The 14783-nt window shown below is 38.3% G+C and overlaps 1 protein-coding gene across 1 annotated transcript in view; it reads right to left on the minus strand.

Annotated features, from left to right (window-relative positions):
• Positions 1 to 14783, minus strand: part of GFRA1 (GDNF family receptor alpha 1) — a 153273-nt gene that overhangs the window by 26921 nt on the left and 111569 nt on the right. Inside the window, exons 5-7 of the mRNA XM_014959897.1 lie at positions 9803 to 9912; positions 4521 to 4655; positions 214 to 392 (exon numbers count right to left, since the gene is read on the minus strand). Of these exons, the coding sequence (XP_014815383.1) occupies positions 214 to 392; positions 4521 to 4655; positions 9803 to 9912 (424 nt within the window). The remainder of the gene's footprint in view (positions 1 to 213; positions 393 to 4520; positions 4656 to 9802; positions 9913 to 14783) is intronic.

Here is a 14783-nt window from a genome sequence, read left to right on the forward strand (position 1 = left end):
TCAATACTGTGCCCTGTTTCAGAGTCAGAGAGGCAATAAAGACCACTTTGAAATATGCAGTTTTTGATTTAAAATAAGAGTAATATATCTGGATCGTAACTACAACCTGGGCATAAAGAGATATTCCAATTTAAGCAGGCATCTACTTATGCAGAATACATATCTATGAAAAACTTTTATTTATGCACTGCAACAAGTACATGACTCTCTTACCTGCAGGTTTGCACATGCTGGTGAATCGTTGTGGGTGGGTATTTCATTGTTGGTGGTCTCTGAACCTGTGTTTTTAAGTCTGGAAGCTGTTGTAGTTGTGGCTGTAGTGGTCTGTACTGGTAAGATCGGCTGCCACACGTTCACATCAGTACCATTGCCGAAGGCCTGAATTGCATTTTCTGTAAAAATAAATCACAGGCAATTTTCTACTCCTAAACAAACAGCAGAATGCAGAACTGACTTTTTAATCACTGCTATTATTATTCCACTGAAAATGCATATTTATAGAAATTCAATTTTTACGCTGAAAAATGTGTCTTAATTTTGAACATATCAGAAACATGAACTGAGAGTCTGGGGTCACATAATTATCTGGTGCAGCCTCCTCTTTGTAATGTTCCCAGTAATTCTTGACAGAAGCTCTAGGACTTACTGTAATCATATTTGTTACCATCCAAAAGCCTCAAAAATTCACTTTTAAGATTTAAAATACAGTTTCAATGTTATGTCCTAATTCAGGGAGGTGATGTTACATAGGAAACTAAAAACAGAGAGCTGGCAAAAGATTAATTTATTTCTACAGCTTGTTGCAGTAAAACTAATATGCCTGTAACTAAAAAATGGTTTAACTAAGACAATCTTTTCCTTACAGTTTTCAATCAAAATCTGCATAATTAGGTGAGGGAAGCATACTTAAACTAAAACTTTAGAATATAAAAGTTAAAAAGCTTATCATAGTTTCATGGGATTAAAGAGTGTGTTTATGGCAAGAATAAATTGGTTGGGGTTTTTTATAAACAAATAGAAAAACAGTTTTAATCAGGTCTTTAGGGATTCAACATGGATTTAGGGATTTCTTATTTCAAATTCTTTGTACAAGAAATCAAACAATTTCACTGGGGACTAATATGTGGAAGTTATTAATACTTCTTCTCAGTGGTATTCCTTGCCTTATAAAATAATTTACATTTAATTCTCATCTAAAAAAAAAAAAAAGATGTATTTTATTCTGATATTAGTTCTTAGAACTGCAACATGCAAAGAGAAGAATTTGTAAAAGACACAAGAATCAGCTGGGTTGATGGAGACAAAGTGGGAAGAGTGGAATGATATTTTTCTTGGTTTTACATGAATAAGGCAATAAATAAAGCAGTATTTTCCTATGGCTTCTAAATTAACTGTAACTCTTTGTTTCCATTATTGCAAGAAGGATCACAGAAACATATACAATCCTTTCAGTTTTCTAAGTAAAAGCGATCTTTACAATTAATCTTCTTTAATTATTTCATAGACTCCTACTTGGTGATTGTTGCAGATGGAAACATTTAACACAGTTAAGATTTATCAGAAATTCAGAATTTATTAATGGGGAAGTTGCACCACCATAATGATACTTATGGGTCCCTTCCAACTAGAGATATTCTATGATTTTATGACAGATTCATAGAATCATAGAATAGTTTGGGTAGGAAGAGACCTTTAAAGGCCATCTAGTCCAACCACCCTGCCATGAGCAGGAGCATCTCCAAATAGGTCAGGTTGCTCAGAGCCCCATCCAACCTGACCTTGAATGTTTCCAGGAACAGGGCATCTACCACCTTTCTGGGCAACCAGTGCCAGGGTTTCATCACCCTCAGAGTAAAAAATTTCTTCCTTGTATTTAGCCTGAATTTACCTTCTTTTAGTACAAAACCTTACCCCTTGTCCTATCGCAACAAGACCTGCTAAAAAGTGTGTCCTCATCTTTCTTATAAGCCCCCTTTAAATATTGAAAGGCTGCAATAAGGTCTCCCCAGTGCCTTCTCTTCTCCAGGATTAACATCCCCAACTCTTTCAGCCTTCCCTCATAGGAGAGGTGTTCCATTCCTCCTCATATTTTTGTAATATTTCAAACAGATGTTTTAAATATGTATTTTAATATATAATTTTCATACATATTTCAAAAAAAATAATGACTGCAAGGAGGTGCTTCAAGTGTCTAACTGCTCAAATAAAGGTCCTCTCAATAATTTTTATTAACTAACTCAGTGCTTTATGCTTTTTCTCCTACTTGTCAACTCTTTTTACTGCAGTATAAAACACATGTGCGCAAATCCTTTGAACAGATAGACAGTACAATTTTTGTCTTTATTGGGAGTAATTGTTAAAACAGACCGGAATTTTCACTTGAATTTTCACATCCACTTTTGGAAATCAAAACTTCCACTTTAGTTTCAGCTTACCATCTGTTGCAAAAGGCTTTTCAGCTCTAGAGGGGAGCTTCTAGGCAAGTGCACACAGGACCAGGATTTCAGGTGTGTATGGGGGACATGGAAAACTCGGCTTCATATCCCAGCTCCACATGGAGCTCAGTATGAATGGGATCATGGGTCTCCTGCTTTCTGAGCCCCCTGGCCCTCAGGGTACAGTCTCAGCTATTCCACTTTCAATATAGAATAAACATTTAAGCTAAGTTTTCCATATCTTCTGTAAATGCCCCAAATCACTTGTTTATTTTCCAGTTTGAAGGGGAAATATACTTTAGTAAAAAATTCCTAGTTTCATCCCATTGTGAAAAAAGGATTTTTGTTTGGTCTAAAAAAAGTAGGAGGGATTTTAATCTCATCCAATAAACAAATGACATTTTCTTCAGGCACTGTAAGGCCCATTAAGGACAATAACAATTAAAAAAAAAAATCAGAACTTTCCCCATTTTCTGTAAGAGAAAAAACTTTTTATGAAACCAGAAAAAACTTTAATTTCTTCATGAAGAAGACATCTCTTACAGCTAGGATGACTATAATTTGTCTCACAGTAACCTCTAATGTCTTTGATTTGTCTTCATTAATGATTTTATACTGATAGCAAAAGAAAGGACAGGGGATCACTCTGTCTTTATGTTCTAAAAGGAACCTGTAACATTCTAGCAATTAATACATTCACAAATGAATAAAATCTGATGTATTGCAGCATATATAAATGCCAGTCCCATTAGTTTTGAAGAAGTTTTGATACTATATTATTAACTTTTACCTAATCACAGCCTGAATTATTTTCTGGGTTGTTTTGTTAAATTATCTTGAGCAATTGATTCATTCTTCCAAAGCTTAAAATATAGTGTATCAAATACCAACTCAAGTCACTCACTTTTTCTACACAAACCTCCCCATGTCTTCACAACATGCTGCCTGTTGAGAAGCTGCCAACAGAGATTTTCAGACCACTATACTAAAATACAGACTGAACCTGCATTAGCATTAGCTCAAGTATATAGGGCTGGATGGGACAGTCTGGATTATCAAGTTCATTCGCTATTTTTGAAAAAAGCAATGATACAGGCTTCTTTTCATAAGCCAAATGAAACTTGACTTTTGAAACCAGTAAAAACTTTTTACCCTCAGAACTACTGCTGGAAGCCTATTTCTTAACTTTAGTTTGATGGTTAAAAATTTTCCAATTTCGAGCCTAAATACGTATGGCCGACACCTCCAATTTTGATCTTGTGCCAACATTGTCCTCTAGGTTAAGTAATCCTTTTCCCTCCCTGGGCTTGCCCCTCTAATGCAATTTCAAAGAACAATCACGTATCCTTTCAACTTCTATTCTGCTAGGCTAGGGAAGCCAAGCTCTTTTGGTCTCCTCATTTATCTGAAATTAAAACTCTGATGCACGCTGCACATCATCCAATTATGCTGCTCCAGGCAGACAGGAAATTTGAAAAGAGAACCTGCCAAAATCGACTCCACTGAGCCATTCTGAATTTTATAATAGTCCCTAATTTGGAAGTGAGTTTGACTGAAAAAGAAAATCAATAATTTAACAAAATCTTGAAAATAGGTACCAGTCAGACCTGTGTTAAAACCAGGCATCTGAGATCAAGCAGCCTAAAAAACCTGAAGCTTGGCTATAAATTGCAAACACAATCCAATTTATACTTACCTACAGCAAATCCTTCATATCATAAACTACATGTCTTTTTTATATGAAGTTCTAAAATTATACAGAAGCCCCTTAGGTGGTGCAATTTTTTGGTACAGATGCTGCCTGACTTTTTGGGTCCGAACATGATCTGTGTTGTAAACATATTTCTATTGGACACAAATTTGTTATTTGAATTTTTTTCCAAGAGCTTCTCATGTTTGCAATCTTTGCCATAAACCACAGTATCAGGCATATTTGCTCATCTGTTTAATTCTTACACCTACAGCAGAACCGTGCCTTACAAAGCGCAAAGAGACAGCCTCGATGTAACGCGACATACTTAAACGGTAAAGAAATTCTGGTAAACATGCTGAAACATATTTAAAGACATCTAATTTTGTACTCACTAAGGCATGTATTGTCCTGGAAGAAATTCAGAAATTTCTCGCATTCATCTATGTCGTTTCCGCTGTTGCTGCAGTCACACCACGGGGCAACGCTCAGACTGTTTGAGTCTATGTAGTTTGGTGTCATCACTGTGCCTATGAACAAAGAGGGAAGTGCAGCACCGTGAGCAACTTTTGTACTGAAATATTGTTTCCATACTAAGAAGAGAACAGACAGCACTTGGTAAGTCGTGTATTCAGAGCTGGATTCACAATACAGACCCGTGGCAGGGCTCTGACTCCCAGACCTACCTGGCTGCCTCTGCCCTTGGACACCCAGCCCTGTGCTGTATTTTACACCCTTGGCTGTTTGAATGCTGGCACTTTAGGGACTGTAACGTGACTCACGCATTAAAGACCTGTTCTTTTCCTCCCAAAAGGTTTAGATTGCATTCCCGCAGAGAGCTGCATCAGCAGAACTGACAGGTGGAAAACTGTGACAAACGACAAGGATGGATTGGGAGAAGGTGGGAACCTCTTCAAAGGGCTTTGCTGCTAAATCAAACATAGGTGGGACCTTAGAGTTGCACTCTAAAAATCCAATTTTTTTCCTCGCTTGTGTTTTTCCTCATTGTTGTCCTAAACTGCAAATAAATGGCTGAAGCTAGACATGCAGACCTGAGCTTCCTCCTTGGGTCTGCAGCCAGCCTAGAAACAGCTCTGAAGCACATGAGCGAGGAGAACACCAGTCACGCTGTGAGGAGCCCTAATATGTCTTGGAGGAGCACTGACCCCAAGGTGCTCGTTAGGGACTACTAACAGTGAACAAAGGAAAAACTTAACGAACATGCATAAAACACTACAGTAGATTGCTTGCAGGTAATAAAATTACTATTCATCTTGCTGTGTCACTGCGTTTTCAATACAGTGATTGTTTCCTAAACATCGTCAACAACTTGCAACCGCAGCTTCACTCTAACTCTGTTACAAATTCTTGGGTAAATATTGGCACATTTATGTGTCAACTCAAGGCTACCAAGAATGAAATGAAACCAAAGAATTCCTTTTGTCTCCTAAAAGATAAACAGCAACTGCTCATCAGTCAGGCAACTGTTACATGATCAGCACTTAGACCAGTAATCTCACTGAAGACATCACCCCAGCAGGTCAGATTTCAAACTCCCCTAAGGATCGAGAAGTTTGAAACTTTATTTTATTTCTCTGATCAAAGAGGAAAAAATAAATAAAAAAGGGAGGGTATTCCAGACTCGTACTGATGACAGCTTTTTCAGGAAACATGTTCCTCACTAGGTAATCTACATTCTTGGTATCATGAGGCAGCGTGATCACATCTCCTCAAAACTGACATCAAAGTAGTCACTAGACAGAATAGATGAAGGACAAATATAAAGAGACCCAAAGTGTACACTAGCAGAAAAAATTTGGTCCGTGGGTCCAGGGTCCCAGAGTCTGCAGTAACACACAGGAAAGTGCTACGAAACACCAAACTAAAAAAGAAACATTAGAAATAACACAAATCACAGCATGACATCAAATAGCCTTTCAGACACCAGGCAGAGCTGGGAACTGAACAGACCAACATGCAAATCGCTTCATACATGACATGGGAGACAAAGGAGAAGAGTCATTAAGGGCTGGCCTGAGAAAGGCAGTAATGTATGTGAAAATGAATGCGGTCCCACTGCCAAACTCACAAAAAGCATCTTTTGTCTTGTTTTGGGATGTTCTTAAATTAGAATGCAATCCCACACCTTTATCTACTTCCAGCTTTTAACAGATAGTTGCAGTAATGATTGCTCACATTCTACATGAGATAAGCACGTGAGTAAATAGCACAGGTCAAGATGTATTAAGCAGAGGCAGAGAATTTAGTAAAATAGGCAAACATAATTTGCACTATTAATGGAAACTTGACAGTAAATAAATAAGAAGAGGAATGATGTTAAATTAAAATAAAACAAATGAAAATATCTGTCCAAATGAAAATATCTGGCCATTATCCATTTGATGGTTCAGTACACTATTTCAACCATGTAACATAATCTGAAAAGAAGTGAGAGAAAATGAAAATCAAGAGGATTTTGCAAATGGAAAGAAAACAGTAGGCTTAAAAAAAAAAAGAAAAGGCTAAGTAGCAAATGCCTAGTTAAGGGTTAAAAAACCAGGAAAGTATTGAGGTAATTAAAAAGGTCACTGAGGTAAGACTTTCTTATCATGAAGAGGCAATAAAGTAATAAAATGGGTCAAGACAGGGGCTAAAAGTGTAACAGATATGAAGCTACTTTTGGGGTTGATGAATGCAGAAAAGACAGGACAAGGAATGTGTACACACAGCACACAAACTGTACATCCAGCAAAAACAGAGTGGCTGAAAGAGCAGCTAGTAGAAAATCAGCCTGTCATTTAAACCTGGGGGCAGATGTGAACCCAAGCGGATTATATGCTTGGTTTCCTGGGGTGGATTTTCTTTTTTCCTTGCAATGCGTGTGCCTTCCCCTCTTCCCCCCGCTAGCTGGCATCTTGGAAATTCTGCTGAAGGACACTAACGGATCAGAGAAACCATGGTGGTTGGCAGTAAAATAGGACACGCTTGGTTTTCTGCGCTCTCTCTATCAAATATTTCTGTGACAGTCTCAGTAGCAGGCAGTTGGGTCGCCATATTTTAGACAGAAGCAGACTTGACCTGAACACAACTAAGAGGTTGCTCAAATTAGGGCCAATTAAGAATGAGGGGATGCATGGTAAGTCCAGGAGGAGGGGCATGTGGCTAAATTCCTTTGGCCCAATGCAACTCCAGTTTATTCACATAAAATCTAATGTAATTCCTGGGAATCTCAGGGAAATTAGATGGATTTTACAGAAAACAAGTGAAAAGGTGTCAGAAAGTGAATGATAAGGCAGGTCTTGAAGTCCGCAGTTAGAGCAATACCTAACTGATGTAGGAGTGTGGACAGGTCCAGATGGCTTAACTAGGCTGTAGCCAAAGCACTGCATCTCAAACACAGCTATCTTCAATCTTATTCTACATTTAATAATTTTTATAGGTTTCCTTTAATTTTTTTTTAAAATCTGAATTTACCTATTACTATAACAAAGAGTCTAAAGCAATGAATTAAGATTTTCAAAATTCCTGTAAAATATACTTTAAAATGGTATACATATAGCATCTTGATGCAAACCTTAAAGAATCCTTTATAGACTGTTCCCCATTTAACTGGTAAAGCACCTGATACAAAAACTCCCTAACTCTATTCCCACTTAAGTAATTTATTTCCGGTGGGATTCCAGTAATTTCAGTGAAGTTAACTCTGATTTACATCAATGTATGCGACAGCAGAATCACATCCCCTGTACCCTCCATCGAGAATCCTCAATTTCCTGAACAAACTCTATGGAGGCACAATTTTGCTACATTTGGCTAAATGAAATAATTTTTTATCTTAATGAACAATATTTTATCTTAATTAAAACACCTGGAGATCCTGAGGCTCTAATGAATGAATGGATCTGTGACAGCTTCTTACCCACAGTCTATCTATCTCTTCTTCCTGTGTTTTATATATTAAGCACATATTTGAGAGATTGTACCTCTGATTTCTATTTCAGCATCTTACAAATTTGATGATCTTCACATAATTTACTCCACTTTTATATCAGCTTGATATCAGAAGCAGGAATTTACTGCTTCAGCACATAAAAGTTTTGTTGTGGTAATTTCCTTGGTTTATCAGAAGTATTACCAAGTAAAAGCTCTCGTAACACTAGTCAGTACCCACCTTTTTGCATGTGTCTAGGGGCTAGCAGGAAGGAAGACAAATAATTATTTTTCCCTTAGAAATTTAGATCTCCTATTGATTTCAACTCCTTAGGGATCCGTTCCACATTTCTGATGTGTGACAGTTTTGCGGCACGGTCATCCACAGTAACACAGAAACACCTGACTACTGGAACTGGGTCACCCTTGGGCTTACATCGAAAAATGGATCCAACAAAACTGCCAGCAAAATTCACTAGGTCCAGCAAGAACTTCTCAGCGGGTCTTACCCTGAAGTATCTATTAGTAACAATTACTCTTTGCCAGCAGCTAGACTTCTTCATGTCATTGACTAGATCAGATTTCAAGACTATTCAATTCTTTGTTTTAGAATCAAATGACATTCTGTCATAACTGTTCATCTGTTATACCCTTTGCATACTGTCTTCATCTCTTAAGTCGTAAAAGCTTATCATTTGAAACCATCAGATCTTATTTTACCAGTTGCCACAGGGACTTACCTCACTTGTTAGCTGCTAGAGTAGTAAGAATGATAACAATAAGCCAGTGAATATAGCTTTCAGTCATTTTTCAGCAAAACCAACCTATTTTAGAAATATTTTATTTTGGATATTATCTCCAGAGACATTTATTTAACAGCAGGATCTGCTTCAGGGCCTCAGCTGGGACCTTCATGCCCAACAGAAGGGGATATTACTGCATCGCAGCAGGTGCAGGCTGTAAGCTTAAAAACATCTTATCTGGTGGCCTTTACAATTTGTTTGTTTCAGAATTTTGACATTCACTTATTCTTTATTGCCCAACCATGGTATTTCTACAAGTTCACCTTCCTGAGATGATCTCTCTCTTTCAGGAATGAAATGCTGCGGGTGGTGTATAGAATCTGGCTTGCATAAAAGCAGCCTTGTGCCTGTTGACAGTCAGGAAGGTGACAGCAAACAAAACTAATTATGTTGGGGAGGGAAGGAGATTTCAGAAGATAAATTTGGTCTCAGTTCACCTCCATGGACAGGCATCTTAGAAAACATTTAGAGTGGACCGAAGGACGTCATGGAAATAATAGCAGCTGGAAGTGAAACATGGTTGGGTTGGTCTATTGTCTCATTCCTCGCGTGTCCTGCAGACTTCCCCTGAAGACCAAAAGGTATTTACCCAACCTTGTGATGACAGCTGCAAAATCAACCAAGCTGCCGTTTCACTTCTTTTAAACTTTCTGCTTCACCATCCTGTACAAATTCAACCGTCTTAATTAGCTTTACTTTGTTAGCTTGAATTTATTTCACTCAATCACCTTATCTTCTATCCTTAATTTCCTTGCAATGTACAAACTTACCCCAGGAATCTCCGGAAGATAAAAAAGGGCCGATACCCTTAGGTGGAGAATTTTGCCTAGTATTATATTGAAGAGTATTATATTCCACAGTTTTTATTTCATGTAGGCCTTCAAAATACAGTTTGGGTGTTTTTCTTAAGCTGAGCAAGCCCCCACCCTCCCCTGCCTTCTTACCAATCAGCCCAGAGTAAGCGAGGAGGCAGTCAGCATAGTTCTCCTTCAGACAGCTACTAACAGACCGTGACTCGGGCTGGCAGTTTGTGAAGAAATCTGCAAGGCGAGATCTGCAACATGAAGAAAAATGCATATCTTTAAAAATCAAGCCTCGAGGCATTCTTACCTTTTACACTCTTTTTGGTTTTGGACAAGGCTTAATATTCTTTAACTTAAATATACATTGGACACATTTCAGCTCGTGAGACTGTCTTTCTAAGGCACATCTCTCTCCAGAATCCATTTTTGAAGGCAGAAGAAAAAAGTGTAAGAAAACAGTAAAAAGGGACAGAACAACAGGGAAATGCCTGCCCTTCACTAAAAGAAATGCTCTGGATTTTCATGCCAAAAAAAAGACAAAGAGTGATTTTATCCTAAGAGCAGTCCTTTTGCATGGATCTGAACTCTAACTGGAATCTGTTACTCTACAGAGTCAGAACACAGCTTCTGCTGTTTTAGTGATTACACAAAACTGTATGTTTGTGCTCATAGACTCCTCTTACTACATGAGTTGAGGCAGGACCTGCTTTGATACTGCCCTGAGTTTCCAGGGAATGGGCTTACCCCTGCTCTGGACCGCCTGCAGAACCAGCTGGCGTTGGCTCCACAGCCCCCCAGGAGCCATGGTACTGAGAATCTATTTGTTCTTGTAAAATGTGCATTTATTCAAAGTCTACAGTATTGAGACCAGGGCTGAGAAGAAGGGAACACATGCTCTGTATCGAGTTCTGCTGCTGAATGGCTATATTATCTTCATGTACCTCACACACCCCATGTCTAAGAGGGGAAGAGCACTGCTTACTTGCAGAAAGTGCTTTAAGACAAGGACTGAAGCTGTATTGCATCTAACAGATCACTGCTACATTGGGAAACAAGAACAGGACTAACAGCCAGGAAGTCTTCTGGTTATTCATGCATTAAAGGCCACATAATGCTCTCATCCAGGTCTGTAAAATTTGAGAGGCATCACTGAGGTGGGTCAAGGTCCCACATCCAACTGGGCTGCTCTCCTGCCCACCTTGGCCTGCTCTCCTCACCTCCACTAGTGCTTTCATTTAGACTTGCAAACTCGGAGCAGTGGCTTTTGTTTATTCATGAAGTGTAATTTAGACCTTTACCTCCATGAAAAATATTATTTAACCTCCCAACTTCAATCTCCTTTTCTGTGGAAAAAAAGGATGAAAATTTTTGTTTTGCATGTAACAACTCCCAGTGATGTTTCAGGATCAGGTGCTTAATCTTTGCAAAGCCCTCTCAAAATCAGAATAGTATAAGCTATGCATTTTCAGCACTGCTTTAGCATTACGCAGATTTGCAACATAAATGCTCTTTTTCAGTTCTGCAAGAAAACCACAGAAGTTAGCACAAACAAGTGATTTGCAAGAGATTTATTTTATTTGCTTACGTGCTCCAGAGACTAATTATCTTTGTTTGCTTTATTGTTTTACCTATCTCAGAATGGGATTGGATGTGCATCATTAATTGGCCTGAACGTAGTGATGGGCAAACTTCAAAAGATTCACAGGCTTAGTTTGAGAAAGCATCCTATAAATAGACTGTGTGCAAACTGTACCTGAATTTATCTGAGCTATTCTCATGACCTCTTTTTAGTTCCATCCCTCACTGACTGGACTGACACCAGCAAATTCATGGTTGCCTTCAAACCACAGTCAACTGTAAGCTGTTCATTCCCTTCCTTCCCTTATTTAACCATATAACCTTGAGATGGACTTCTGTACCCAGTTGCCTTTAACAGCTTTAAAAAGTCAAGGTCTCCATCAATCCTTCAAGGTGCCCTATATGTATACATAAATTTCTAAATTTCCATAAAATCTCTACTTTGCTGGTGAATATATACTGTACTTACCAGGGGACAGGCTGAGAAGAAATGGATTGCAAGGTATGGGAAGAGATAAATAGCAGCACCATGAAGATAATCTGGGCAAGGAAACCCTATGTCACTGCAGTGATTCCTCTCTCAGTCAATAATTAAGATAGTGGCTCAGATCCAGCCTTCTGAGCAACTGGGAACAAAGACAGTTGACAGTTTCTAAGGATTTTACAAATTCTACTAATACCTGGATGAAGTCTGTTTTAGGACAGAAGAGAAGCTATTACATCTATCTAGTATGAAAAACATTTGCCATGGTAGAAAGCGCAAGCCTGCTGTACATGCAGTATTTTTTGTGTTTCTAAAATAAAGCAGCTCCTTAGATTTAATTATTTACATGACCACAAATAAATCTTTTTGGAGACGCAATTATACAATAAGCATCTTGATAATCCTGAAAAACATTTCTTGTGACCATTTCATTATTCTTAAACGTCCAGTTTTCCGTTAGATTATTAGGTGCATTGGTCCAGAGATCATTTACTACATTCCTCTTCTCTAAATGTTTTTAAGGACTGATAAGTACAGAATAACACCAGTCATTTACTACCCAGTCTGCTTAAAGAATTTATTTGTTGTAAACCCTAAAGGAGGCTAAAAATTGCTCTGCTGATCTGTTTTGCCTACAGCTTGATTTCTATGTTAATTTCCAAAGAATTTTTGTGGTCATAAAAGGTAATGATCTGACAATGTTGCACATTTAAGTTTTCATAAGCCAAATATAGTTCAGATAGCTCTGGACCAGGCACTACTGGACATCATCATACACCTCCTCCCTAGCGAGCCATCCAAACTCCATACTATTGGAGTTCTCACTCTCTCCTGAGCTGTTAACTACACCTGGTATTTATGTGGGTGCATTTCCACTGGAGGTAAAGTTAAGGCCAGCAAATAAAAACAGAGACAGACTGCCATCTGCCATAAAATAACTCCATTTTTTTCAGTGAAGATCTGCAGATTAACACTCACTGAAGATCTAGCCCCAAACATTTCCAGTAGACTGGCACTGATGAAAGTGTGCTCATCAGCAACACCAAAGCAGTGGTACTGCTCTTTATCTAGAGAGAGACAATTAGCCTAATTAGGAACACAGAATCATTTATCCTAAAGTATTGCACATGATAATAAGAACTGTTTGGGTAAAAGAGACAATCCTTTTAGGGATGCTTAAAAAGATCAATCAGATGACGGCGGTGCTATAAAAAATACACATACTGTGCTAACTACAGCAGGAAGCGACTTGTAGGTAGTTACTGGTGGGTAGGTGTCTAACCCCTGAGTGAGCAGTTTGGTCATCTAGAGAACAAACAGAATTCACAACACCTGTGCCTTCAAGTGTGCAGAATTTCACCTATGCAATGTACATATATGTATCTATTTGCTACATGGCTGGATGGAGACAGGCAGCTTTCTATTGTAATAACAAGTAGCAGGACCAAATTTAAAAGGAACTATTAATTTCTTTTTTTGTGTGTGTTGAAGAATCACAAATCCTCTTTGTACACAGCAGCATTAATGATTTTTTTCCTTTCCTTTGCATAAAGAAAAGGAACTGAAGAGAACTACACTGAAATCTTCTTTCTTGAAAGACATTCCTCTCTTTGTAAGGCAAAAACCCCACAAAGTCCTATCTTAGCCCTGGAAAATCTCCTCAAAGTAAAATGCAGATCTTTGGGAAAGCTTGCTTTAAATATTTTGTATACCACTAACTGAAAAAATAAGAATAATCCTATTGGCAAATTCAAAGAAAATCTGCTCAAACAACAAACTGTCTGAGAAGAAGAGAAAAAAATCCCAAACCTGCCATTCTCTAATGCTTTGTATTAGCACCAGTAAAATAATTTGTAACAGTCAAAAATACAAAGAAAACAAAGTTAATTTGTTTTCCTTATGATAGTGGTTCTTCAAATACTCAGCAGGATACTGCTATTCTCTAATGCTTTGTATTAGCACCAGTAAAATAATTTGTAACAGTCAAAAATACAAAGAAAACAAAGTTAATTTGTTTTCCTTATGATAGTGGTTCTTCAAATACTCAGCAGGATAAATCAAAACTTTTAAATTGTGCTTACAAATAATCTTTGTTAATAGCAGCATTGTCTTTAATCTGCATATAATTTTTGAGGCAACTTGATTTTATATTAGCACAGCCTGTTGCGTAGGCAACATTGATTCAGTTTTCACTATTTTTTACTCTCAAGGTTTTGTAAAAGTTCTTTGATGTTCTGAAATTATCTTTGATATTTATCAGTTCTCCCTCTTTCAAGTTGGCCAACCCAGCTTCAGTACTGGTGCAACATTTAAAAGCATGATATAAATGATGAAGTTGCAGAAAAATTCTGAAACTCCATTTTTAGTTTGGATCAGTTGTAAATCACATCCTACTGGAAGGCAGCTCTACAAACCAGCCATGAGTCCTCCCCAGGAAATACCACTTTTTCTGGGCTGGCAGGAGGTGATTTCTCGTAGTTCTTTTTTTTCTCTCTGGCTTTAGTTGCTGGTACACAGGGGCTGAGCCTTGAGAGAGAGAGGTCTTCTCTCGCAGCCTTGCCCTTGCATCAGTGATCTTCAGACCAAGCAGGACATTGAACCTGGATCTCCAGCTGACCACACGCACATACACTGGGATGTCCAGGTGGGTGGTTGCCACTACTTGCCCTGTAGATGACTGCTCTCCTCTGTGCCCACCTCGGTGATGTTCAGTGAAGATGGGACATGCTCACTACCACCTCTCTTTACATTGCTGCTTGCGTTCAGATACCTACTTATGGTTCGACAGCAGTAACATAAAGAGTACGTAAATGCCAGAGCTGAGTGACTGGGGTGACAACACTAATTAGTCAAAGCTGCTCTAGCGTCTAGACACCATTTGGCAGACACAGTATAGTCACGTAAGGGAAGTGCTGCATCAATATTCAAAGCAGCAAAGTAGTATAAATCTGACACTGAAAAAATTCAGACTAAGTCAATGAATATGTGTCATCGTGATAAATGACACCATTAGAGAAAAAAAAACAAGCCAACATACTTGTTCTTCTTTCGTAGGGGTCA

The sequence above is a fragment of the Calidris pugnax genome, unplaced genomic scaffold (genome assembly GCF_001431845.1).
Source record: "Calidris pugnax isolate Ruff unplaced genomic scaffold, ASM143184v1 scaffold4, whole genome shotgun sequence".
Lineage (NCBI taxonomy): Eukaryota > Metazoa > Chordata > Aves > Charadriiformes > Scolopacidae > Calidris > Calidris pugnax.